The sequence below is a fragment of the Neovison vison genome, chromosome 5 (assembly GCF_020171115.1).
Source record: "Neovison vison isolate M4711 chromosome 5, ASM_NN_V1, whole genome shotgun sequence".
NCBI lineage: Eukaryota > Metazoa > Chordata > Mammalia > Carnivora > Mustelidae > Neogale > Neogale vison.
The window spans coordinates 93,229,317-93,253,757 of record NC_058095.1 but is presented as its reverse complement, the minus strand read 5'-3'; the positions used below and the strand labels follow the sequence as shown (position 1 = coordinate 93,253,757).

Below are 24,441 nucleotides of genomic sequence, written 5' to 3'. Positions count from 1 at the left end.
CTCTAACTGGCATTCCCTCTGCAGAGATGTATGGTTGGAAGCCTCTCCAGCAGGCCCAAAGTCAGAAGACAGTGAGTGAGCTGTGCGATTCAGAGCTAGCAGCCTGCCCCAGGGCAGAACAGACGGTCAGCTGCTGGGACACCTGGTCAGTGCTAACCTTGGTCAAGATCAGCTGCTTTAGAATAGATTCACCTCTTTTGTTGTGCCAGAGCTGACAACTTCCACTCTGAGCTGTACATTCTATAAATATGTCAATATACTCAGTCAACCTGAGGTCTAATTTTGGATCGAGCCTTTCTATTTCTAAGAAGCTCTGATCAACTTTTGTTTGGACCCAACATACATGAGTTCATAATTCAGCCATTATTCAACATTTTCTGACCACATCATTATGTCAAGCAGTGTTCTAAATTCTGGGGATCCAGCAGAGAACAACAACAACAAAAACAAAATAAAACAAACAAAAAACCCCAGAAAGACATCCCTCTTCTCATGGATTTTACATTCTAGCTGATGCAGCAAAACCAGGAAAAGTATATATGCTTGATGGAGATAAGCACTAAGAAGAAACTAAACCAGAGAAAGGCATCTCAGGGAAGGCAAGGTGTCTCTCCAAGGAAGTGATATTTGAACAGAGAGAAAAAGTAAAGGAGTCAGCCACTGGGATGTCTGGAAGTAAAACTCCAGGCAGAGGGAGGTGCAAAGGCCCCGAGGCACCAGAGGAAGAGAGGGTGAGTGGAGGAATGAGAGGAAATTAGGGAGGTTAGGTGACAGACTGAGTCCATCCTAAAAGCTGAGCCAGCCTACATACTTAAGCCTGTGTTCTGAGCTGCCCTGGGCAGACCTGAAGGATGTTAGGGAGAGAAGTGATCTGACCCAGCTTTTACCTGATCACTCTGGCTGCCATGAGGAGATTGGTTCAGGAGACAAATGTGCTTTCTGAGCTCTGAGAGGAACTCACCATTGCACACAGAAATGGGGATAGCACAGTGACAGGACTGGGAGGGCGAGAAGAGCACCTCAGCACTGCCCTTTTCTGTGGCTTTAGCTGAGTTACTCAAATCCCTCCAAAACTGCTTCTTCATGTATATAACGACAAAAACTGTATTCCTAACCTCCAGAAAATCACTATAAGGACTAGTGAAGATTGACAAAGATGAAATGTTATGTTATGTAGGCTCAAGGCATAGTAGGTACTCAACTAAATGTTAGTTATAATCATCATTTTGACTCAAAACAAAGAGCCCAGGCCTAACTCAGTATTTGCTATTCATTGTGGTTTTCCCATGTACAAATGTGAGATTCTCCCATAAGGAAAATATTCCCCCTGAGAGGATGAAGTCAGACCAATTGGAACAATATATTTATTTTGGTCGTGTCCTCCCCTTGATCTGGCTTATAAAAGACTTATGCAGACTTGTTTAAACATGGAAGCCAATTGAAATGCACACTTATCTAACCTCTCATGTATTATGCTGAGTGGAATTCGAATGAGTCTCCTTAGATGTTAGCTACACCCCATCATGACCGTCAAGCTCCTCTGGTCAAAAATGCCCACTTGGCTACAAACTCTTCTAGTTAAGACATCCAGTTCTGTGGTGGTGTGTCCATCAAAATCCACAATTTGACAAGAGAGGATATTCTGTTTTCACAGTTCACACTGAAAATATATAACAAACTTTACAGTGTTTGACTGAAAGGTCACATCACAATGACATTCTCTTACCTCCTGCAAAAACTTTTCACTCATTTGACTGAAATGGTGTCCTGGGGGCTTGATCCCGGACACCATCAACCCAGAACTGAAGACCCGCGGCTTTTGCAAGTCTGGCTTGTACTTCTCGTAGAGGCTGGCAGGTGGCTTCAGCTCACTGCCTGCCACCTTCTCCTCTTTGGGAAGAGGCATGGTACATGTGGGCGGAGCGTAAGGAAGCCCCACCGGGAGCAGCGAGGTGTCCACCTGGCCAAGGGCCTGAGGACTCCTCCTGATGTAGGTGATGATCTTGGGCCTCACGTGCTTGGGCTTAGGCAGAACGATGGGCTTGGGTTCTGTCCTTTCTTCTGTTTTTTCACCCTGGTGGTTCTCCAACCCTTCCCGTGAGGAAGGGGTGTTCTCAGAATGTGGGAAGACAGGCTCGGGGATCCCAGGGGCACAGGTGCTCTTGTCAGGCACTTTCGGGGAGGTGTCCAACAACCGTGCATTATCGGTGGGGGGTGCGGCCACCGAGGGTGACCGGGCATCTGCACCTAACACGTCTGAGTCCTGAACACTGCTACTAGGTGGTGGAGGCTGGTGGGTCACATTCACAGTTGTCTCTGGGTGAAGGGGTGCTGAGCCACTGAGAAGAGCACCTGCTCCCCCTGGGGTACTTTCAGTCTTTGCTGCATTTTCTAGGAGGTTCCTATCTTCTGCAATAGATGTAGTGGTCTCTTTGCTGTCCCCTACTTCTGAGCTGCTGCTCTGAGGGCCGAGGAGTTCAGGGACCCCCGTGTTGCTCTGTCCAATGGAAGGATGTGAAGTACAAACCGCTGTACTGTCCATGTCCCCACTGACCAGTGCGCCATCCTCACTGACGCCTGAGGGCCTGCTATCAGGTGGCTCATAAGGAATAAAAGGTACACGCACATCCCCTGCTGAAATGCCAGCAGATGCCACTTCGCCCAACTTCCTAGCTGCACCTGATGACATTTTGCCAGTGGGCTGCTTCTCGGCTCCCCAGGAAGCAGGGCCTTGTGCAGGGGTGGTCGGAAGAGAAGCCTCCTCGCCTATGTGGACTGCTCTCTTATCCTGCTCACTGCTGCCTCTTCCCACACCAGTGTGGTGGCCACTGCCCTGGGACAGGCCAAGGGCCCTGGGGATGGCCTCCTGCTGTGCTTTCCCAGCTGGCTCCTTCCTCTCGAGGGGTAACATGCTCCCTTCCTTGGGGCATCCCAGACTGGCCTGGATTGACTTGAGCTCCTGCCCAGCCTTGGGTGGGACCAATTTCAGCTCTGGCTTGAGCTCTCCCTTTCCTGGACCTAACTGTGCTTCTGGCTTACTCAAGACTCCCTTCAGGGCTGAAGCTGAATCTGGCCAGGGCTCTGGAGGGGCGGAATGTGATGTGCTCCCGTTGCTAATTTCTGGTCCATGACCCCCCACCATCTGGGTCTCTGAGAGGGCAGTCTCCTTGGTTGCTGAGGTAGATGGTTTAGGATGACGTACGCTCTTTCCCTCCGAGGTGCTATCTACTCGAGGAACAGCTGCCCCTGGAGAGGGGGTGATGCACATCCTCTGTGGCCCCTCCCTGCTCCTGGGCTCAGGACGTGGGACTTCAGGGGAGTCGAGGGGCATGGGCTGCAGACGCTGCCAGGCCACGCTCCCGCCACGCTCCCTCGTGGACCCGTCCACGACCATAGCAGGGCTGCCTGCTCTTTCCAAAGAATGCCTTCGCAATTCCTCATTGTCAAGGGTCTTTGCCAACTTATCCTTAGGAGCATGGCGGGGAAGGTCGGCGTCCCTTGTAGCCAAAACCTCGGGACTGGCCTCTGCCATAACGTTCCTCCAACTTGACAGACTTGGTCCCTGAACACTGCGAGGGGTCTGTAGGATATCTGCACATCTCTCCACTGTGTGCTCTTCATTGAGTCCTCCATGGACAGTCGAGGAATATTTAAAGTCTTTCAGGCTGGCAGGGCCAGCCTGCGATCCTTTCCCAAAGCCCTGAAGTTGGTGGAATTCCTTATTGAAATGGGTACTGTTCTCTGGCTCGCTTGAATTTGCATTTCCAATTTCATCTGTCCGGTCACGTGTCTCAGACTCATCATGAGAGGAACTGACCTCCAACATGATTTGATTGGCATTTGTATCTCCCAGACTTAGGATACTCTCATTATTATTTTTCACTCCATTTCTGTGGTCCCGCAACTGAGCATAACATGATTTCTTTGGAGCCACTGGGACGCTCATTTTCAGCCCTTCAGTGGGGGCTGCTGGCCATGCAGTCCTGCTTAACGGAAAGGGGCTTCCTTCAAGCTGCTATTTGATTAACAGGAAATTGTCAAGCTGCTTGTTGCCTCCTGACAATGTCACGTTGCTGTACGACTTTAATCATTTTCAGAGCAGTCTTAAAACCAAGCATTGTCTTGACATACAGGGGATGACTTATCTGTTAGGTTCCTGCCGAATGAGAGCCAATTAGTCCATACGACCTAGAGAGAAATAAAAATAAAATCCTGTTGTTGGCACTGACAAATAGAGATTCTCAGGAGAAAAAAAACATGGAAAACACAGATTTATTCATCACTTTCATATTATTATTTCACTCACTCAGCCCATAAATTTCTCAAAAACCTTTCCGATCAGGTGCCTGCTGGCCAAATATAGGGAAATTAAAACATAAAAATGATTAATGTCAGAAATGTGTTATAAAACATATTAAATCTTAAATTCAAATTTTAAAAATCCACAGGTTCATACTGAGACTGATTGAAAAGGCTGGAGGAGAAGAAAAAGCCCTTCTTCACAGAATAATACCAACTAACATGAGAAAAACCATATAGTTAAGGAAAAAAATCACCATTTTGCAATCACCAAAGTAATCGTTATCTTTCAACAAATGGTCGCTAAAAAACATCATGTGAAAGATTGTTGGGGAACAGGATATTCACAGAACCTTAAGGTACCATTCTCCAGATTGTTTTTATTTATTTTTGAGAGAGAGAGAGAGAGAGAGAGATAAAGAGTGTGGGTGCATGTGAGCTGGGGGTGGGGAGAAGCAGAGGGAGTGGGAGAGAGAGAATCGGAAGCAGGCTCTAAGCTCACCATGCAGCCCAATGCAGGGCTCAATCCTATGACCCCAAGACCATGACCTAAGCCAAAACTAAGAGTCAGACACTCAAGTGACTGAGCCATCCAGGCACCCCAAGATTACTTTATTTCTTACAAAAAGATAATGTTATCTTTATAATGGAGAAATCTGGTAGATCCCTCCCTTAACCAAGTGATCAAGTTTAACACCCATGACAGAAACTGATCTCATGTGCTCCTGATATTAGGTAGTTCTCAGGGCCTCACAACACCTATGTGGTATTCTTGCTATAAACATTCAACCTCAATTTAATCATGAGGAAATAATCAGGCAAATTTAAATTGATGGACATTTTACAAAATAACTGGCCTAAACCTACCTGCAAAATGCCAGAGTGTATCTGCATATAATGTGTGCTCCCTGACTGGATCTTAGATTAAAAAAAAAAAAAGTTAGGAGTGCCTGGGTAGCTTAGTCAGTTAAACATCCAACTCTAGACTCTAGCTCAGGTCATGCTCTTGGGGTGGTGAGAGCAAGTCCTGCATCGGGCTCTACACTCAGTATGGAAATCTTAAGATTCTCTGTCTTCCTCTCCCCTTGCCTTCCCCACCCCACCCCCGCTCTCTTTCCCTCTCTCAAAAAAAAAAAAAAAAAACATAGTTAGCAAAGGACATGATTGGGATAATTAGAAATTTAATATGTATTGTATATTAGGTTAAGGTATTTGATCAGTGTTAACTTTCTTAGGTGTATAACAGTATTGTGAATGTATCAAAGATCTTCTTTGTCCTTGGAAGAGACATGCTTTTAAATACGACATGCCTTTAGACATGGCACATGGTAACTTACTCTCCAATGGTTCAGCAAAGAGAAAAGTGTGTGTGTGTGTGTGTGTGTGAGAGAGAGAGAGAGAGAGAGAGGAGAGAGAGAGAGAGAGGATGGAACTGTGCCAAAAAATTTGCAAACTTAGGCACCCCACTCTACAAAACCTATAACTGTTCTACAGGTTTGAAAATGTTCAAAGTAAGAATTTGCAGGAAATCTGATCCTAGCCTTCAGGGCCTGCATGATCCAGACCCTATATATCTTCCCAGCTGCACCCCCTACTACTCATTTTCTTACTCTACAGGCTACAGGTACACTGTCTTCATCCTTCACATTACCGGGCACCTCCCTTCCATCTCTTCCATACTCTCCCATCTACACAGAATGTGGACTCTTCTCCCAACATTATCTAACTCCTTTGTGGTCTTAAGTTTACAGTATGAATACCTCTTCCTCCAGGAAGCCTTCCTGACCCACTAGAACAGATTAGGTCCTTCTATGATGAACTGTCACAACATCCTATATTTTTACTTAAAAAAAAAAACAAAAAACTCCTAAATGTGCTAGACACTGAAGAAAATATTGTTCAGCACCTAGCATATGCATTAGGTACTTCATATGTATTTGTAGCATGAATGAATGAACATATGAATGAGTGATAAAGATCAAGGTTATTTCTGCCCTCAAAGAGCTTTAAATCTAATAAGAGTATTTCAGTTTTGATCAAAGTAGATTCATGGATCATCAGTAAATCACTCAATTCAAGACTAACATTGGTCTATGTATCACTGTGAGTGCCTTTTATTAGGCACTGGGGATGGGAGAGTTGAAAAGTAACAAGGTTCTGCTCCATCCCCAATTCCCCCAGGGGGGATTCAACATTAAAGTCTCCCATACCTTCCTCTTCATCCATAAAAACACGCATGAATACATATGTACACACTACCTGGAAGGTGGCTGTTATGTTTCTGCTGAATTAGGTTACATGGCAACCCACCTGTCTCCCTTCATCACTGTTTACTATGTAACTTCATCTATTCAAAAGATTACATGTGCATGCATACAAACATACATATTCATGTATATACAGACACATACATATATATGAATGGATGTGACCCAGAGAATGATATCACAAACCCCTGAGAACAGGACTGAAAAATCACAATATGCAACTCCCTCCATGCTATTCTCCAGCCCAGCCCCCTCATCTCCTAATGTGATCTTTCATTTGACACCCTACCATTGGCATCCCCCAGAACCTCAGCTGATAAAGCGTTTTCTTTCATTTCTTTCGCATCTACTATATAAGCATGTACTTTTGACATAAATGAGATCATTTCCTACAAGCTGGGGTTTTGTGTGTTTTATATGCCCCCTTCTCCTCTCACCCCAAGACACATTAACATCCTGATGTGGATTTTTCTATTCTTTTTTCCACATCTGTCTAATCCTACCCAAACACACACACCCACACACACACGAAGGCGTTTTTGTTGCCTGCCATACTGCTCCTCTGTTCCTTTCCTGTGGCACTGTCTCCATCCTCCCTCCTCTGCCTTCATCCCTGTCTCTCACATTCCTCTCGCCCTTCTCTGTCTTCTTCCAGGCCTATCTTCAGTAAGCCAGGGGTGCCCTGGGTCCAGCCTCACCACGATACAGCCCTCCGGCCTAACAAAGATGCTCATACTCTGCTCGCGGCCTCAGTTCTCTGACACAGAAGGGATTCTCAGTGAACCTATCTTTATTTCTTTATTCAAGTTAAAAAGTGTTTTCCTTGAAGATACACATATCCTCTGGGCACAGATATAAAAAGCATGTAGGCAAATCAATAAGACAGCAGTTTAAAAGTATGCTCTCTGGATCAGAAAGCAGGTATCCCAGGAAGCCAGGGAGAGCAAGAAATCCCACAAACATGGGCCATCCTCAGAAAGGTAGTGTCTCTAATTCTCTGTGGGCGGAATTAAAAGCATGAGACCAAGAGCCCTCAGGTTTGAATTATCAAGGCTGGGGGAAAAAAAAAAGAAATGAATTCTTCTCAACAGTGATAAACAAAACCAGAGTATGGTACATAGCAATCCACAACGTGATTGTTAGATAATAACAAATAGGTGTCAAATCCCTGTCTTGCTAGAAAGAGCTGTATTTTAATTTTTAAGGAATTACATAATAGATACTTTTTTATCAGTGAGCAGCAAACATTACTGAATGGTAAGGGAGTGGAAAGCTAGAACCTCCTAGGGGCCAAGTATTGTTCTCAGTTAGAATATATATTTGTAAATTTTAATTTAAATTTAAATTATAATTTTGTTTAGTCTTTAATTTTAAGGTAGACTATTTAATCTTTGAAATGGCCTCCAGAAACAGACCTTAACATTCCTTTGCTTTTCCCTTTCTTTCTGGGTAAGGACATGAAAGCACAGAGAGGGTAACATTTCCAAGGTCACTGAGCCAAGAAATGGCAGGACAGGGACTGAGACAGGAAAAGTAAAATCCATGCAGAAAGTGGAAGCTTTAAAAGGATAAGCTGGGGCATCTGGGTGGCTCAGTGGGTTAAAGCCTCTGCCTTCGGCTCAGGTCATGATCCCAAGGTCCTGGGATTGAGCCTCATATTGAGCCCCACATCAGGCTCTCTGCTCAGCAGGGAGCCTTCTTCCTTCCTTGGCCTGACTCTCTGCCTACTGTTGATCTCTGTCAAATAAATAAATAAAATCTTTAAAAAATAAAAAAAAATAAAAGGAAAAGTTACCTCTTGGTGAAACTACACAGGTCACACAGTAAGAATAAAAGGAAAAGACACATCATAAAGATAAGAATAAAAAAAGCAAAACCAGAAACCAAAAAAAAAAAAAAAAAAAGAAAGAAAGAAAGAAAGAAAAGCATTTAAAAACCTTCTCCAATTACAGAAGGCAAAATTATGTATAGGAGGTAATGTTTCCTGGTTTCCTGTTTCTTTCCCTTTTTCCCAGGCTTCACACCTTCCTCCTAGAGTTCCATCATATGGCCAGAAGTCAGTCACAGGGTCAATGTGAACAAGTTTTTGTTTTTGATTTTTCCTGAATCTGGACTTTATCCAGGTTACCCTATTAAGATAAAGACTTGTTCTTTATCTTAAAATACAGAACATGATCCTACAAATTCAGACTCATAATACAGGACTATGTGATTAAATAAGAGATACAAATATGTCAACCAACCATGCTAACCACCCCCCATGAGGTATATTTCCTTAGAGTAAGGCATGTGATTTTCATGTGCTTCACATCTGTTACTATAAAAAGTTACAAATGATGACCTTAGAGGTAAGTTGGTATTTTATCTTGGGAAAAAAATACATTAATTAACTCCAAAAGGAATTTAAAGATTTCACAGGCTTATAAGCTGTATGAGGCTTAATAGCCTTCCAAGTATTGCTACGGTGAAAATTCCAGTGTCAGGAGATCCATCAGCTTTCTTGACAGCCCATCAGCCTTCCATGCAGAGCCACCATCAAACTAGCCCAGAGTGGAGATCTGCACCTGTAGAGCAGTACAATACATCCTTCCACCAGAAATAACCATTCAGGACACCTGGGTGGCTCAGTGGGTTAAGCTGCTGCCTTTGGCTCAGGTCATGATCTCAGGGCCCTGGGATCGAGTCCCACATCAGGCTCTGTGCTCAGCAGGGAGCCTGCTTCCTCCTCTCTCTCTCTGCCTGCCTCTCTGCCTGCCTCTCTGCCTCCTTGTGATCTCTCTCTGTCAAATAAATAAATAAAATCTTAAAAAAAGAAAGAAAGAAAGAAACAACCATTCAGGTATCTGTAAAGAACTATGTTTCCTTCCTCCTCCAAACTGATTCTCCTTATTAAAGAACTTAGATTCTTCCAACTGTTGGAGCAGGTTTAAGAGACTCCCACTATCTAAATATACACCCTCCGAAGCCTAGATAGAGCTGCATACAGTACTCCAGCTCTAGGGGCAATGTCCAGGGTCTTGGGAAAGCAAGATCTTCACTCACCTGGTTATACCTCTAACCACATGATCTAAGAGTGGCCTTTCCATGGAAAGGCCACATGAATCACCCTGTTAATTCCATATCATCAGTTAAAATGCCAAAGTACCTTGTGCTCGCTTCGGCAGCACATATACTAAAATGCCAAAGTACCATATGAGTCACCAATAAACTACAGAGACTCAATCCTAGAAATCTGTAGCTGGTTTTTTGGAGGACCAGAAAAGTGTACCTCTGGAATTTCATCTTGTTGGTCCAGGTCCACTGTTCTATCCTATTTAAAATTTTGGGGGCACATCCTTAATTTTTGATCCAAAATATGTGCCATCCATCCTGTTTTCAGACTATCTCTGAAGAAGTCCATGTGCCCTCCTGATTATCATTCATTTCACTGATACCAATGTCAGCAAAATAGGGCAGGGGACAAAGCAGCAGCACCTGGTACCAGGGAGAAGTCATTCTGTAATGGTCCTCATCTGCTGATAAGCATTCAAGGGGCACGTTCACACAGGCACCATTCCACCCACTGGGCCTGGCAGTTACTACCCATCCCCACGTTGCCCATGAGATGTTCTAAGAGGAGAAACTTCTAACGTGTTGTTGAAATAACTATAATGTTGCCTCTCCTCCAACAGAGAAGGAGAATAGACACAAGTGAAGAAATCTACTGCAGGCTGTTCTACACATTATCCAGTGTTCTCCCTGAGGATCACTGTTCATTTTTCTCGGTACTCATAACTCAACAGTTACCAGTGCTCTTTAAAATCCAACATGAGCTCCGCATCAGGTTCAGCAGGATGTAGTTTCAGCACTACATTGTCCCCTTGCCAACAAACAAAATGAATTTGTCCGTCTTTATCAATCAGTCATGGTTGTAGTTCTCCCCAGCTCACAGTCTCCCCTGACGGGTTTGACCATCTCATCCAGAACTCCTTAGGTTGATGCATTTACATTTCTGAATCATTAAGTGAACTAGAACATTGTCATGCTCATATGCAATCTCTTCATCCAGCTTGCACTTCAATTTCCTGTTACCATGTTTGTTCTGCCCAGCACAGCAGGAAAGGCATTCTCAGATAAAGAGAAACTCAGTAGACCTCTGTGCCACCCACTAACACGATCAGGAGTGGCTGAATGACAAGCTTCCCAGCCTGACATTCAAGGTCTGATGACTGCTGGGCCCATATATGCTTCCAGACTTAATCCCCCTTGCTCTTCTACTTAAAATTACACCCCCTACCCAAGAGCTTCACCTTCTGAGCTCAAGGGCCACCTTCTCTGTGAAAACTTTCCTAAATTTTCCCTCTCCCCTCCCAAGAAGGTCAAGAGGCTAGATACTGTGTCTCCATGCCATGAATCCCCAGATCTTTCCTTTTAGCACTATGAAACTATGCTTTTTAAATGATAGTTATGTATACCCTATTTTTTATAGTTAAGTGTGCCTTTTTATTAGATACATGTGACTTATTTTTATTATAGTTACATATGTATGACTAATTTCTTTATTAAGCTGTGAGCTCACCAGCTGGGAGGTTAACAGCTCAGACACTTCTGCTTCCCGTGGGGTGTATGGGACGGGCACACAGGACTCAGGCACTCGGGATGAAGCAATCTCTTCTCAACCAGAGCTCATGTTTAAATCACTTTCAGGAAAGCACAGGCTCTATTTTTTTTTCCTTTTCAGTCTTCTAAGATGGAGATTCTAAGGCCACCCTTCCCAGCAAGTAACTGATTAGGTACCCTCACCCCAGGAGGATTGTACCAGAATATTCAAGGGAGATTATGTAGAAAAATACACTCTGATCATCATTATCTGATTTGTATTTGCTATAATATATAATTTGAAAATAAATAAAGTTGAGGGGATTTTTGTGGTATTAAAAAGGGAGCTGGGTTTTAAAAGACTGTAAAACAGTGTTGCACAGCCTCCTTTAGCTGCCAGGTCTGCCACAGAATTCTGTATCAGTGTGTGAATTTTCATATAAATATTCAAGTGCTGTGCCTCTGAATATAAATGCAATTCCATCCAACTTAATAAAATGTATCTGCCAAAGAAGCTCCAGCTGCAACTCCTACCATGTGATAAATTATCCTTCAGAACTTCAGGATACTGGAAAATATATTAAGATAGGGACCCAATATTTAACAGTAAATATAACAACAAGGCAAAATAGTCAAAATCCCAAATTTCAAATTTCAGTTGACATTTTTTATGGACCAGAGATTTGGGGTCTATAATGTTCCACCCACATTTAGTAGGTAATTTTATGTGAAGTTACTTGCGAATACTTACAAAGTCAATGTATTCATCTGCTTTAGAAAGTTCATCTGCCTTTTCGGCAACTGTAATTGCTTAACAACAGCCAAATTCTTGGACCTATCATAAGGCTGTGTTTATTTTCAACAGGCACAGTATAGGCATCCTAAAAGGTGATGCACAGCCGACCAAATGTGTTACAAATTGTTTCACTACAATGTGGTTACAGGTTGAATTACTGGTTGAGGAATGGTAAATATGTGTTTGGGGATGCTGTAGCTATCTGTGGTGCTGAATTCTGTGAAAGCACGCGGAATCATGTAACAATATAATAGCTCTCTGAAGCCTACTTTACTCTCCTTATCGATGTACATCACATGAGTAGTACATCACATTTTATTCTAATACAGAAACAAGACTATGCTCAGAAAGAATATGTATGTATTGGGGGGGTGGTAGCAGAGGCTATTTTATTTTTATTTTACTTCAGTAAAAAAAGAGTGAAGAAGAAAATACATATAAGTGAATTGCTGCTATGTGCCCCTTTATAGAGATCCAAGAAAAGGGACAACTTGACTTTTTGTAGGTTAGATCAATCATATATTTAAGCAAAACATTAAACTGATACCTAAGGATTCTCCAAAAAAAACACTGCATCTTTCTCTACAATAAGCCTCATTTGCATCTGCCAACAAAAAGTATTCTTTTTTCCCCTTAAAAAGTGAATTCCTCCCCTGGAGGACAGAATTTCACTCAGAAAATATAGGGTGTTCATGTCTTGCCTATTATGCTTAATAATTATTTCGCTTTTTTTTCTTAGATGACATTTTTTCCAAAATGGAAATGCTTACATTGCCAGTTATCAAAAAAATAGACCTTGTATTAAAAAAGAAGTTAAATATATCAAAGTCCCTTACTTCCACTCTAAGAACAGAGTTTCACATTCAGTACCCCAGATTTTTTTTAATACTCAGGGAATGAGTTCTATAATTCCAATTTTTCACTTTGCGTGTCATGGATAACATCCTCACATAAATAAATATACTAAATATTCTTTATCATTTTTTTTAAATGGTCACTTTTGGGGCACCTGGGTGGCTCAGTGGGTTAGGCCTCTGCCTTCGACTCAGGTCGTGATCTCAGGGTCCTGGGATTGAGCCCCACAGCGGGCTCTCTGCTCAGCGGGGAGCCTGCTTCCCCCTCTCTGCTTGCTTCTCTGCCTACTTGTAATCTCTCACTCTGTCAAATAAATAAATAAAATCTTTTTAAAAAATGGTGACTTTTACCATAATTTACCCAGCAATCTCCCTGTTGTTTAGACTTTATTTTCGCCTTTGCCTTTTAAAATAGTTTTCCACAGAAAATTAGTAAATGCTTATGTCTATTGAATCCCTTATTTTCCTAAGATCTATTCCTTTTCTTAATTTTTAAAATTCAATTAGCCAACACATAGTACAGCATTCGTACAGTATTTTAATACACAATTCTGAGCTCCATGAGGGGTTTTGTTCTGTTTACAGGTACATCTCCCGTGCCTAGACTATATGCCAGGGCCTGGCACTTATGGATGCCCTGTAATAAAATGAAGACATACGGCTCTCAAGAAAAAACGTCTCAGTGTTCAGTCTATCCCTCCCTTCCTATTTCCTGTTCCATCTCCTCTCTCTAAAAACTTTGTAACTACAATGACCAGAACACTTACCATTCAAATAGGGGCAATTTTTTCTTGCTTATGATTTTTTTTTAAAATAAAGTATCATTTATAAAAAGTGAAGTTCACTCTTTTTACCACACAGTTCTGCAATTTTGGCCAACGTATATTGTCCTGTGACCGCTACCAGCACAATCTGCGAGCTCTTAAAAACTCCCAAAGCCCTTGTGCAAGTCAACCATTCCGTGATCCCCAGCCCCTGGCAATCAGTCAACTGGTTTCTGTTCCTACGGTTTTCCTCTTCCAGAATGTTATTTAAACATAACTACACTATAAACATACTACAACTATTCTTTGTGTCTAGCTTCATCCGTGCATCTGAGATTCAACACGGAGCCTCGTCTGTCAGCAGTCGGTTCCTTTTCAGGGCTAAATAAGTTTCTATGCTCTGTACCACAGAGCCTCCTCTGTTCTCCAGCTGAGGGACATCTGGATTATTTCCAGGCTTGGGCAACTACAAATAAAGTTACTAGAGCGTTCACATACAAGTGTTGGTGTGACACTGGACCCCTTTGGAGAACTCAAACATGCCAAACCACATAGAATGCCGTGACACCAACCATAAGCCGGACACATGGTTGCCCTGTGGAGAACACACCTCTTGCCACCCAAGATTACCTGACCCTTGTGTTTATCTGTCTGTTTATTATCTGCCTCCCCTCATCCCACATAAGCTCTGGGAGAGCAGGCCCCTGCTCCTCTGTTCTCTGCTCTACTCTAAAGCCTAGAGCAGTGGCTGGCACACAGGAAGGATTCAAAAGCATTTTTTGATTGGATATCGTTTGCTCAACATGGGGAATTCATTTTCAACACTTGAACAGCATTTACTGCTACCAGGTGCTGTTCTCAATGCTTTGTTGCATTTAGTCCAGAAAAAAATCCTCTAACTAGATATCATCACCTCATTTTACTGATGGGGAAACTGAGGCAGGCGGAGGTGAAATAACTTCTGAAAGTAAGTGGAAGGCTTGGGATCTGAAGCCCCGTCCATGCTCTTAAGCCACCATGCCACGCTTCTGTGGAATCATCAATTTTTGAAGTTGAAAGGCTAAAAAGAAAAGCCTTGTCATTTTATTACTTTACCTCTGGGAAGGTTACATTTCATATGCCATTTGCACTTCTTCTCTCACACTACATATCTCCAGAGTGAAATTATTATAATTTTTTAAAGAAGATTCCATGTCCAGTGTGGAGCCCAATGTGGGGCCCAAACTCATGACCCTGGAATCAAGACCTGAGCTGAGATCAAGCATTGGAAGCTTCACTGACTGAGCCACCCGGGCGTCCTGAAGTGAAATTATTTTTAACAGTAAACGTGTGAGACAAGCTCTTTCCAGAATTCAGAATTCTAGAAATTCTCTCTAAAGAGAGAACAAGTTATTCATGTTTAAGGACCCGTTCCTTAAATGAATGAGGCCCACACAAAAGACCTCCTGGCCACCCCCTGCCTCCCAGTACCATCCTCAGCCCTCCCAAGCATTCCCCTTTCTGGATTATTAATGCCATCATCTACCTCCTTGCCAAAGATGGAAATCTAAAAGCTTCCTTGCCTGTTTCCTTTAACTCACACATCACCCATCACTGAGGGCTATCGGATAAACCTCCCAAGGTCTTTACCAACCCATTCACTTTTCTCCCTCTCTGCCACCACATCATCTCCTGCATATGCCACTTACAAATCTACCAGATCTCCTGGTTTCCAGTCTTGCTTCTCTAATGAGCCATTTTGCCTTCACAAGGCATCCAGAGTGATATGCTGGCATGTGAATGCTCATTTCACTGCCACAAAGCCCTCCCATGTCATCCTCGCTTGGACTTGTGTGGCCCTGCATGGCCCTATGAAACCCACCCTCTCCCCACATTCCTGCCCGGCAGCCTGTCCACAGCCTCTGCATGGCTCTTCCCTGCTTACACAGTCCATGTCTGGCCCTCCACATGGCTGGACCCTTCTTATGTATCAGGCTGGTCCTAAATGTGCCTCCCCAGACAGGCTTTCCATGAGATTCATCCTCTGCCCCCATTTATAGTCCCTGCTTCTTCCACAGCCCACCTTAGTTATTCTACATGGTTCTTTGTTCAGTGTCTTCCTCTCCCAACAGGACATAAGCTCCATGCAATAAGGATCATATCCACCTTGCTCACCACGGATCTGCAACGACCGGGACGGTGTCCAACACACCTGAGGCACTCAATAAACATTGTTCGGCTATTAATATGATACCATAATGGAATCTTTTCTAACTTACTTAGCTCCCTGGGTGATGCCTTGCTGAGTATGTATCCTTACAGAATATCACTGAGTATTTGAGATAGAAAGAAACAGAGACATTAATTAGTTCAAACCTCTTGTTTTTACATGAGGAAGCTGCAGCCCAGAGAGACTTAGTCCAAGTCCACCAGCTGAGACCTGTCACAGCCGTGTGCGGGCCGGGCTCCCCACATCCAGGCTAGCACTCGGCCCCCTTCTACAAACTGCAGTTTCCCCGAAACAGGGGAGAGGAAGGTGAGAGAAAAAAGGCAACAGGGACAAGGATTCAAAGGGCTTTGAGACACATCCAACTGACTGAGCATCAGTTGATAAAAAACACAGGACAGGGAACAACAGGAAATAAAAGATAAGTAAAAGAAAGCTCCTAGTCCTCAGAGAAACTGCGATCTTCTGAGGGAAAGGGGATACAATGTATACACAGCTAATAACAGTGGTATTAAAAGCAACGCAGGGTGTAATAAAATATGCTGTTAAAGACAAGACAAATTCTAAGCACCATGTAACAGCAAGAAGAAAGCAAAAATTATAATGAGGGGCTGGAGAAAATTAGATCTTTGCCCCTTCTTCCAATTTATGAATGTATGCATGTGGTGTGTGTGTGTGTGTGTGTGTGTGTATGTGTGCGCACGCACGTGTGTAGATGGTTTGACAAAGACTCCAGCCAGCCAGCCATCAGACACACACATACACCAGAAGTGTTGTGGCATTCAAGGCCTGGGTTTTGGATTTGTAGATGATGCTGTAGATGATCCCCCAGTGACCCAGTTCCTTACCATCTCTTAACCGGTTTTCCCCCACTGGTGAAGAGCCAAGAAAAGGAAAGTTTCCAGCAATTGCACTACTAGGTATTTATCCAAAGGATACAAACATAGTGGTTCGAAAGGGCACCCTCACCCCAATGTTCATAGCAGCAATGTCCACAACAGCTAACCTATGGAAAGAGTCCGGATCTCCATCATCAGGTAAATGGATAAAAAAGATGTGGGGTGTGTGTGTGTGTGTGTGTGTGTGTGTAATTTTACGCAGCCATCAAAAAAATGAAATCTTGCCATTTGTAATGACATGATGGAACTAGAGGGTATCACACTAAGTGAAATAAGACAATCAAAGAAAGACAATTATGTGATTTCACTCATATATAAAAATTAAGAAACAAAACAGAGGGTCATAAGGGAAGGGAGGAAAAGATAAAATAAGATGAAATTGGGGGGGGGAGACAAACCACAAGAGACTCTTAACCATAGAAAATAAACTAAGGGTTGCAGGAGGGGAGGGTAAGTGAGAATGGGATGGGGTAACTGGGTGACGGGCATTAAGGAGGGCATGTGATGTAATAAGCACTGGGTGTTATATGCAACTGCTGAATCACTGACCTCTACCTCTAAAACTAGTAATATACCATATGTTAATTAACTCAATTTAAATAAAATAAAATAAAAATAAAAATAAAAGAATTCCAAGTCTAAAGAAAAAGAAAGAAAAGAAAAAGAAGGTTCTATGAAATTCAAATCTGGTTGCTCCAGAAAGGATTTCATGAGGAAGGCGGACAGAACAATAGCTGAAATGAAGCCAGGGGATTATCTATGGCTCTCCTATCTGCTTACTAGAAAAACAAGCTTATCTGTTCTGGTGAAGGAAGAAAATGCTGTCATCTAGTTTAAAAAACTGGCAGCTTCAAAAGGTAGCAAGAACAACTGAATCTGACTGTCAAGAGCTGGTGATAAATTCTCTGCTGTTCTTTGACACTGCTGAGAAAAGCTGATATCCTGAAGACTAATATTCTATCCACAAAATACTAGATAGGTTCCAAACTCCTGCAATAACATTATTAGGTGCTTGTGTTTATTAATAGGAGACTAAAAAGAGACAGAGACATTAAATCTAGACATTAAATCGAATACTTTTTGATTTAAGAAAATGGGAATATATTTACATATAAGCATTTCCACTGGCATCCCAAGGGCTCAGTCAGACGAGGGTTTTTGTTATAGTCTTGCTGGAGGAATGTTTCAAATATCGAGTTCAAGTATACGCTTTCAGGGAATATGCTTTCTCCTCCAGTGGCTAATTGGCCTTTTAATGCACACCTGGCTGCTTCACTGCCTGGCACCGGAAGGCAACTGAGGACCTACTCTTAAAGGATCTCTTCTTACTTACCTGCCCAAGTACTCATGTAACACTTAATATATTTCTTGCTTCATTTCTAACCACAAATACCTTATGTGACTATTCTCCACAAACCCACTCCCTTCTTTCTTTCCTGCCACTAAGTTTTATGGCCCAGTCTTCTTCTACAAGGTGGATGATGGGCCACCGACTTACAGGAGAATCCTTAAATCTACCTGAGCAGGTAGGATGAGAAGCTGATTCCTGGCAGGGTGTCGGGAGTATGGTTTGGCTTCATGGACTCTGAGAGGGCATGCAGCTACTTCCTCAAATTCCTCTGCTAGGCCCCACTCAAGCCAGCATGTCCAAATGGGTTTATTTCAGATCAGTAAGCATGCTTGAGCTGTACATCCTAGACTCTCTCCTGCGTGTGTGGGTAAGCCCTGAGAACGGACATCAACATTCCTGACAGCGATGGTACATGACCCTCATTTATCTGCAGGACCGCAGCCTATATGCCTCAGATTGTCCGCTATCTGAAAGGAAGTGAGAAATCTAACTTCATCAGGGATAAAGTGAGAATCACCTCCAGCTCAAAAGCCCGCACCGGGTCACTGGAGATGGGGCTCTTTCAAATCGTTTTCTTTCTGGAAAATGAATTTCTTCTTTCATCAGAAGCACATAACCCATCTTCTGTCATATGAACTAGATAGCTAGAAGGATAAGGCTAAAAACTTAACACCCTGATGCAGCCCAAGCAAAAGAAGTCTGCAAACAACCGGAGAGCAGATAAATGAACAGCATGGTGACCTGCGAAAAACTCTAACTGCATGAAAAGGTATTTACTTTCATGCTCCAGGGCTTTTTGTTCCATGTCTCTGTATTTTCATTAATTACGCTATGTAACAACAAGGCATTTTGGATCGCCATGCTTGGAATGTCTTTATCTTTAAAGAAGAGATAAAGAAATGAAGATAAGCAGAAAAGGAAAGAGTATATCACTTGGTTTGGAACCAATTTGGCCTAGAAATATGCAAGAGAAATGAATGATATATGCAGGCAAGAATGAGTAGCTTTCCTATACAACTGAGATAAAGGAATGATAATGCTTTAGTTGATGTGATGGAATCCTCCATTTAGCAGAACTTGAAGAAAAATAGTAAAAAACAAAAAACAAAACAACAAAACAAAACCAAAAAACCCCCACAAAAACAAGCAAACCCTTATATTCCCAACAAAATTCCAGATAGCTTTCTTTCAGAGTAACATGTCCATGTGTATTCAAACAGACCCAAACTATAATCCCAGGGTGGAAAATTGCCTTGCTGGCACTTCCGGGGTAAGGCACAGGCTTCATGCATCCTAATGATCAAAAGAGATAAGTTTCATAAGCAACAAAAATCAAACATTCCCAGAAAGAACAAACTTGAATAAGCAGAATTTTAATGGGCATGTTTTTAAGATCTAAAGTCACAGTTTAGAAATTCACTGTTAAATAACATGAGATACGCCCAAATCTATTTCAATCCAAGACTTACAAAGAAATGCCATTAAGTCTCATGCTTATCTTTCAAATAAAACTGCCAAGAAGCTACTCATTGATTCACAGTCACATCCTCTTCTATGTATGATCTGTGTGGCACGGAAAAGGGAGCAAAGTGTTAAAATGCCTTCCCTGGTGCATGGTTCTGACAGCTTCCAGAACAGTCCCTGGCCCAGTGTCCCTGGGCACTTCTCCTCTGACCCAGGCAGCTCTCCAAGGCTGCAAAAGCAACCCAGACAGTCCTCCATCCAATTTCTGGGACTAGCATATTTACACATGGACTTGTCTCCTCCTGAACAGAGAAATTTGTTCCAGTTTTACTAGTAGGGGCCCTTCCTAAACTAAAGTGTGGATCTCTAAAGGGCAGGAGAAAACAAGAAATTGTTTGACACTGCTCTCGATGGGAGTACTCTCTGACCTCAACAGGAGTCGTGGTGCCGTGAGCAAATCAGAAGAAAACCCCTCCCCAGCAGCTTCCTGACCACGCAGACCATCTGGGCACAGGGCTCCTGAGAGGGGGTAGTGGTGACCGGCTGGACTCCAGGGGAAGGAAGTTAGAGTGGCACTAGCCTGAGGAAGTAAAGCTCTGCAGCCTGAGATCCTGTCGGGGAAGAGGGAAGGAGAGTGGTAGCCCTCTAGGACAGGTCCTCTCATTAATGAGAAAAGAACAAAATAATACTGGACAATTCATACAAATTTGCCATTCCCTGCCAAGAGCCAGATTTTGAGGCCAAGGAGGCCAGGGGAGAAAATATAAGAGAAAAGAAAAGGAAAACCCAAAGAACAATGAAGGCGAAAATGAAAATTTAGGGAGCAGGGATTCCCTACTTCTTTGCTTGGAATCCCATGTGTGTCTGTGTGTGCGCATACACACACGCATACACATTTGTAAATATTGTATAACTTTATAACTTTTCATCCCCATGCTTTCAACACCCCAGCAACAGCAAGGGCATACAACAGGGTGCGTGGCTCCAGATGTCTATCTCATTCCTAAATATGAATGAGCAGCTAAGAATTCCCAAACATGTAAGAAAGCATCTAATAAAGAAGACAAGGCATTTAAAAAATTCCCAAACAGAAGAAAACCTTCTAAAAACTTGTTTTAATTTATATAAATAAAATCCACTTTTGGGGTATAGTTCTGAGTTTTGACACCTGCAGAGTAGACATCAACACAATCAAAATACATTACAGTTGTACCACCCCAAAATTCTCTGTCACCCCTTTACATTCAGTCTCTCCACCACCAATACTGATCTATTCTCCATCCTGGTAGCTTTGTCTTTTCCAAAATCTTATACAAAGGTAGTCATAAAGCATGTAGACTTTGAAATGTGGCTTCCTTACTTTTAATATAGACAAAAGTAGATAATAGAATCATTACTAATAGTGTTAGTTAATAATAGTGTTTTGTTGTTAATAATAATGTTTTATATGAATATTATATGATTATATGAATATTAATGAGATTATATGAATATATGAATGTGATTATATGAATTATATGTGATTATATGAATATTAATATTCATACAGAATACATACTGCATTCTAGATCTATCCACATTATTATATGTATTAATAGTTTGTTCCTTTTTATTACTGAGTGGTAGTCCCCTGTATGACTATACCACAGTTTATTTATCCATTCGCAAGGTGGAGAACAGAAGAGAACATTTCAAAGTTCTAGTTAATTCCCTTAGAGATACGAGTGTTTATAAAACAAGAAAGGGACAGAGAAAAAAATCAGAGCTCATAAAAATGAAAAATAAATTAAAGTGTAAAAGTCAATAGAAGGCTTTAAAGATAAAATCTAGAAAATCTCTCAGAAATTAGAACCCAAAAAGGAAAGACTAACAAAGACAGAATAGTTAGTGCACCAAAGTAGAAGCTCTAAATTCTAATAGAAATGCAGAAATAAAGGAAAAAGAAGAAAACACAGGGTGAAAATTACCAAAGAAACAGAACAAATTTAGCACCAAATTCTTGACACCAAAGATCACAAGTTTAGAAAGGCCACCAATAGTCTAGAAAATAAAAATTGTCATTTGGCAAGTCACAGTACCTGTAATTTTAGTGCCCCAGGAATAAAGAAAAGTTCCAGAGAGATAAGCTAGATCACAGATAAAAGGAATTATGCTGGCAACAGATTTCCAAACAGTAATAACAAATATCTAAAGTCAGGGGAGCGGTTAACACTTTAAGAAATAATAATTTTACTTCAAATTCTATATCTTGCTAAATTATCAAATCAAGTGTGAGTACTGAATAAATTCATTTTCAAATATGCAATAATTCAAATGCATGTATTTTCCAAACCTCTAAAGTATATGCTTCTGGAAAATGAATATATATGTGAAGAAGTCAGGGGATCGAGGAGAGGAGGACCAAAAGAGAGCCACAAGAAGACAAGGGCACCCAGGTCCAGAGATAAACCCATTTGGACTGGGGCAGAAGGGTATAGGCGGCAGATCACGTGAGAAAAATGCAACTGGTGGCCTTGTTGTGTTTGGGTATTTGTGTTTACTAAGCATTCTGCAAGTTCTTCGAACTCTTTTCTCCAGCTGACAGGGGAGGCTGTTTCTTCTTTGTTTGTCCAAGAACAAAGAACTCTTCCCCAGAAATAACCCCTACAGGCTCCCCCCGTGGAGGGCAAGGGAAGTGGCCTATGGTGACAGGCTTGGCAATATCAGAAATGACCGAGTCAAGTGCAAAGGAATGGACATCAGAACAAAGTCAGGCTCTAGCCAGCAAGGAAGAAGAGGAGATGGTTGTTGGACAGCAACTGGCCAAGCCCCCATGGGGCTGGTATTAATCTGAAGGAGCCAAAGTGACATGAGAAAAGAAAGGAATCATCATAGTATACTAATGGGCTCATCAGTCAATTATATGTAATCATGTACAGAGTTACTGCTGACTTACCCAAATTTTGGAAGACTGGGGAAAGGCAAAGCATGGGAGTCTTCAGTAGGGGAGCTGAACTCCCCGCTGCTGTGAGGAGAAACCAATGGATGGTACCCAAGAGAAGATCCAGAAGGAGACCATATTTGGACAACGGAGATCATATTTGGACAACGGTGGGGCCGGAGATCAGAAGAACCACAAAATGATTTGAAGTCTGTTGCCTCTTTGGAGTAGGGTTTGAAATAGAGAAGGCAGGCAGAGGATTGCCCTTTCTTGTTGTAAGCTTTTTATCACTATAATAAAAGTTTAAAAATTTTAAACCACAGATTCCTTATGGAATATTTAAAGAAAACGGAAGCCAAGTGTGAAGATTTAGAACATTTTAATAAAGAACTAAAGTTACACACTCATTAAAAAGACCCACAGAGTGACTTTTCAGTTTTCATCTAAATTTAAAATTAAGTGATCTAAGGCGATCGCTCTACTGGATGCCCAAAAACCCACAGATTGGCTGTTCTTACCGAAACAACAAGACAGCTGAAGCTGAAGCTGAGTCAGCAGGAGGAAAAACACTCAAAATTCTGGTTTGCTCAGAGAATAGCAGACCGTAGATTCACTAGTGACCTGAACAGGTGAATTGAGACTGTGTTCCTTCTGTCCCTGAGCTCAGTGGGTGGATTTTGAAGGAACGTTCAGCTTATTTAAGGAAGTCACAATTTCAGAAGAGAGTCATAGATTTGGATCCACCTACATCAAACTTTAACACTTTCCAGCTGCCTGGAGTGGAGTGGCACCTCTGAATTACCAGCATGGTCTATCAGATATCATGCTACCCAGAAGACCCCTGTATCATCACTTAGAAAGAGAATAAATATCTGCCTATTGTCAGAACGCCATGTGACCAACACGAACTCCAGTCCTCTGGAAGCAGGAATAAGATCCTCTCGAGTATGGCACCCTGTGCTTTGGATCGGCTGCTGTCATCCTCTGGCTATGTCATTGCTTGCCAATCAACTGCATTTTAATGTAGACTAAAATAGCAGCTAGTAGTAGCACGTTCTGGGGAGGATGGAAGTAAGACATGTAACACATGGGGTGGGGATTAAATAAATGATGCTATTACTGCACAGCGTGAGAAAAATATGTACAGCCTCATGGCTGATGGTTGACTAGGCAACAGAAAAGGTAACACCCACAGGTACAAGAGCAAGTTCAGGTCCTGTGTATCCTTGCTTGTTCCTATCAGCATCTGAGCAAAGCGCCCTGGATTCACACCTAACTTTTGCAGCGGCTCTGAGCATCCTCCCTTTGCCCCTTGCTCTTCCCTCTCTGGGCCCATTCCCAGCCTCAGCTCTAGAGCTGCACTTGCCTCCACCTCCCCTCTGCCTATGTTGTCACTCTGCCCCATTCTAGAACTTACAAAGCCCATCGACACAGGACGAACATTTAGTTTCGGTTCCAGAGATGAGCTCCCCTGAACAGTGAGGCACTGGTGAATGTGTCCCTTAGGCAGAATCTCATCTTTGAAATGATGGGTTATAATCAGAGAAGACAAGAACTGGCACCATGGCTATCTGCCAGGACAGAGAAATAGTTTCATTTTGAAAGAACGGATTTTATAATACCGTTCCTTTTCAACATTCTCTCCACGGCACATGTTTCCTGGAGAGCAGATGCTGTGCCTAGCAGAGTCTTAGTACCTGCAAACACTCTGATGAATACTAGGTACTCAGTACTAGGTTAATTTTGGTTAGGGAGAAACAGGGTGCCAACTGTAACATGGAGACCATAATAAGCCCTGTGCGCTCCTGCCAAAGCCAAGTTCCCCCACTTGATTGTGGCCAGAGACCAAGGGCCTACACTTTGCAGCTATGCCTTGCTCACGGCACTTACTCCCTTCCGTCCTGACTGTGCATAGTTATTTCTGTGTGTGCCTGACCTTCCACACCTCCCCACCCTGCTTTGTTCTCAAGACCTGGTTGTTTGGTGAGGCGGCATCCTTGCCTTTCAGCATCTAAAAATCCCTTTATCAGACCTTTCCAGGAA

General features: G+C 42.5%; 1 protein-coding gene across 1 annotated transcript in view; it reads right to left on the bottom strand.

Moving 5' to 3' along the window:
• Positions 1-24,441, bottom strand: part of MTUS2 (microtubule associated scaffold protein 2) — a 589,758-nt gene that overhangs the window by 386,965 nt on the left and 178,352 nt on the right. The window contains exon 2 of the mRNA XM_044249524.1: positions 1,727-4,188. Coding sequence (XP_044105459.1) covers positions 1,727-3,946 — 2,220 coding nt within the window. The 5' untranslated portion in view covers positions 3,947-4,188. The remainder of the gene's footprint in view (positions 1-1,726; positions 4,189-24,441) is intronic.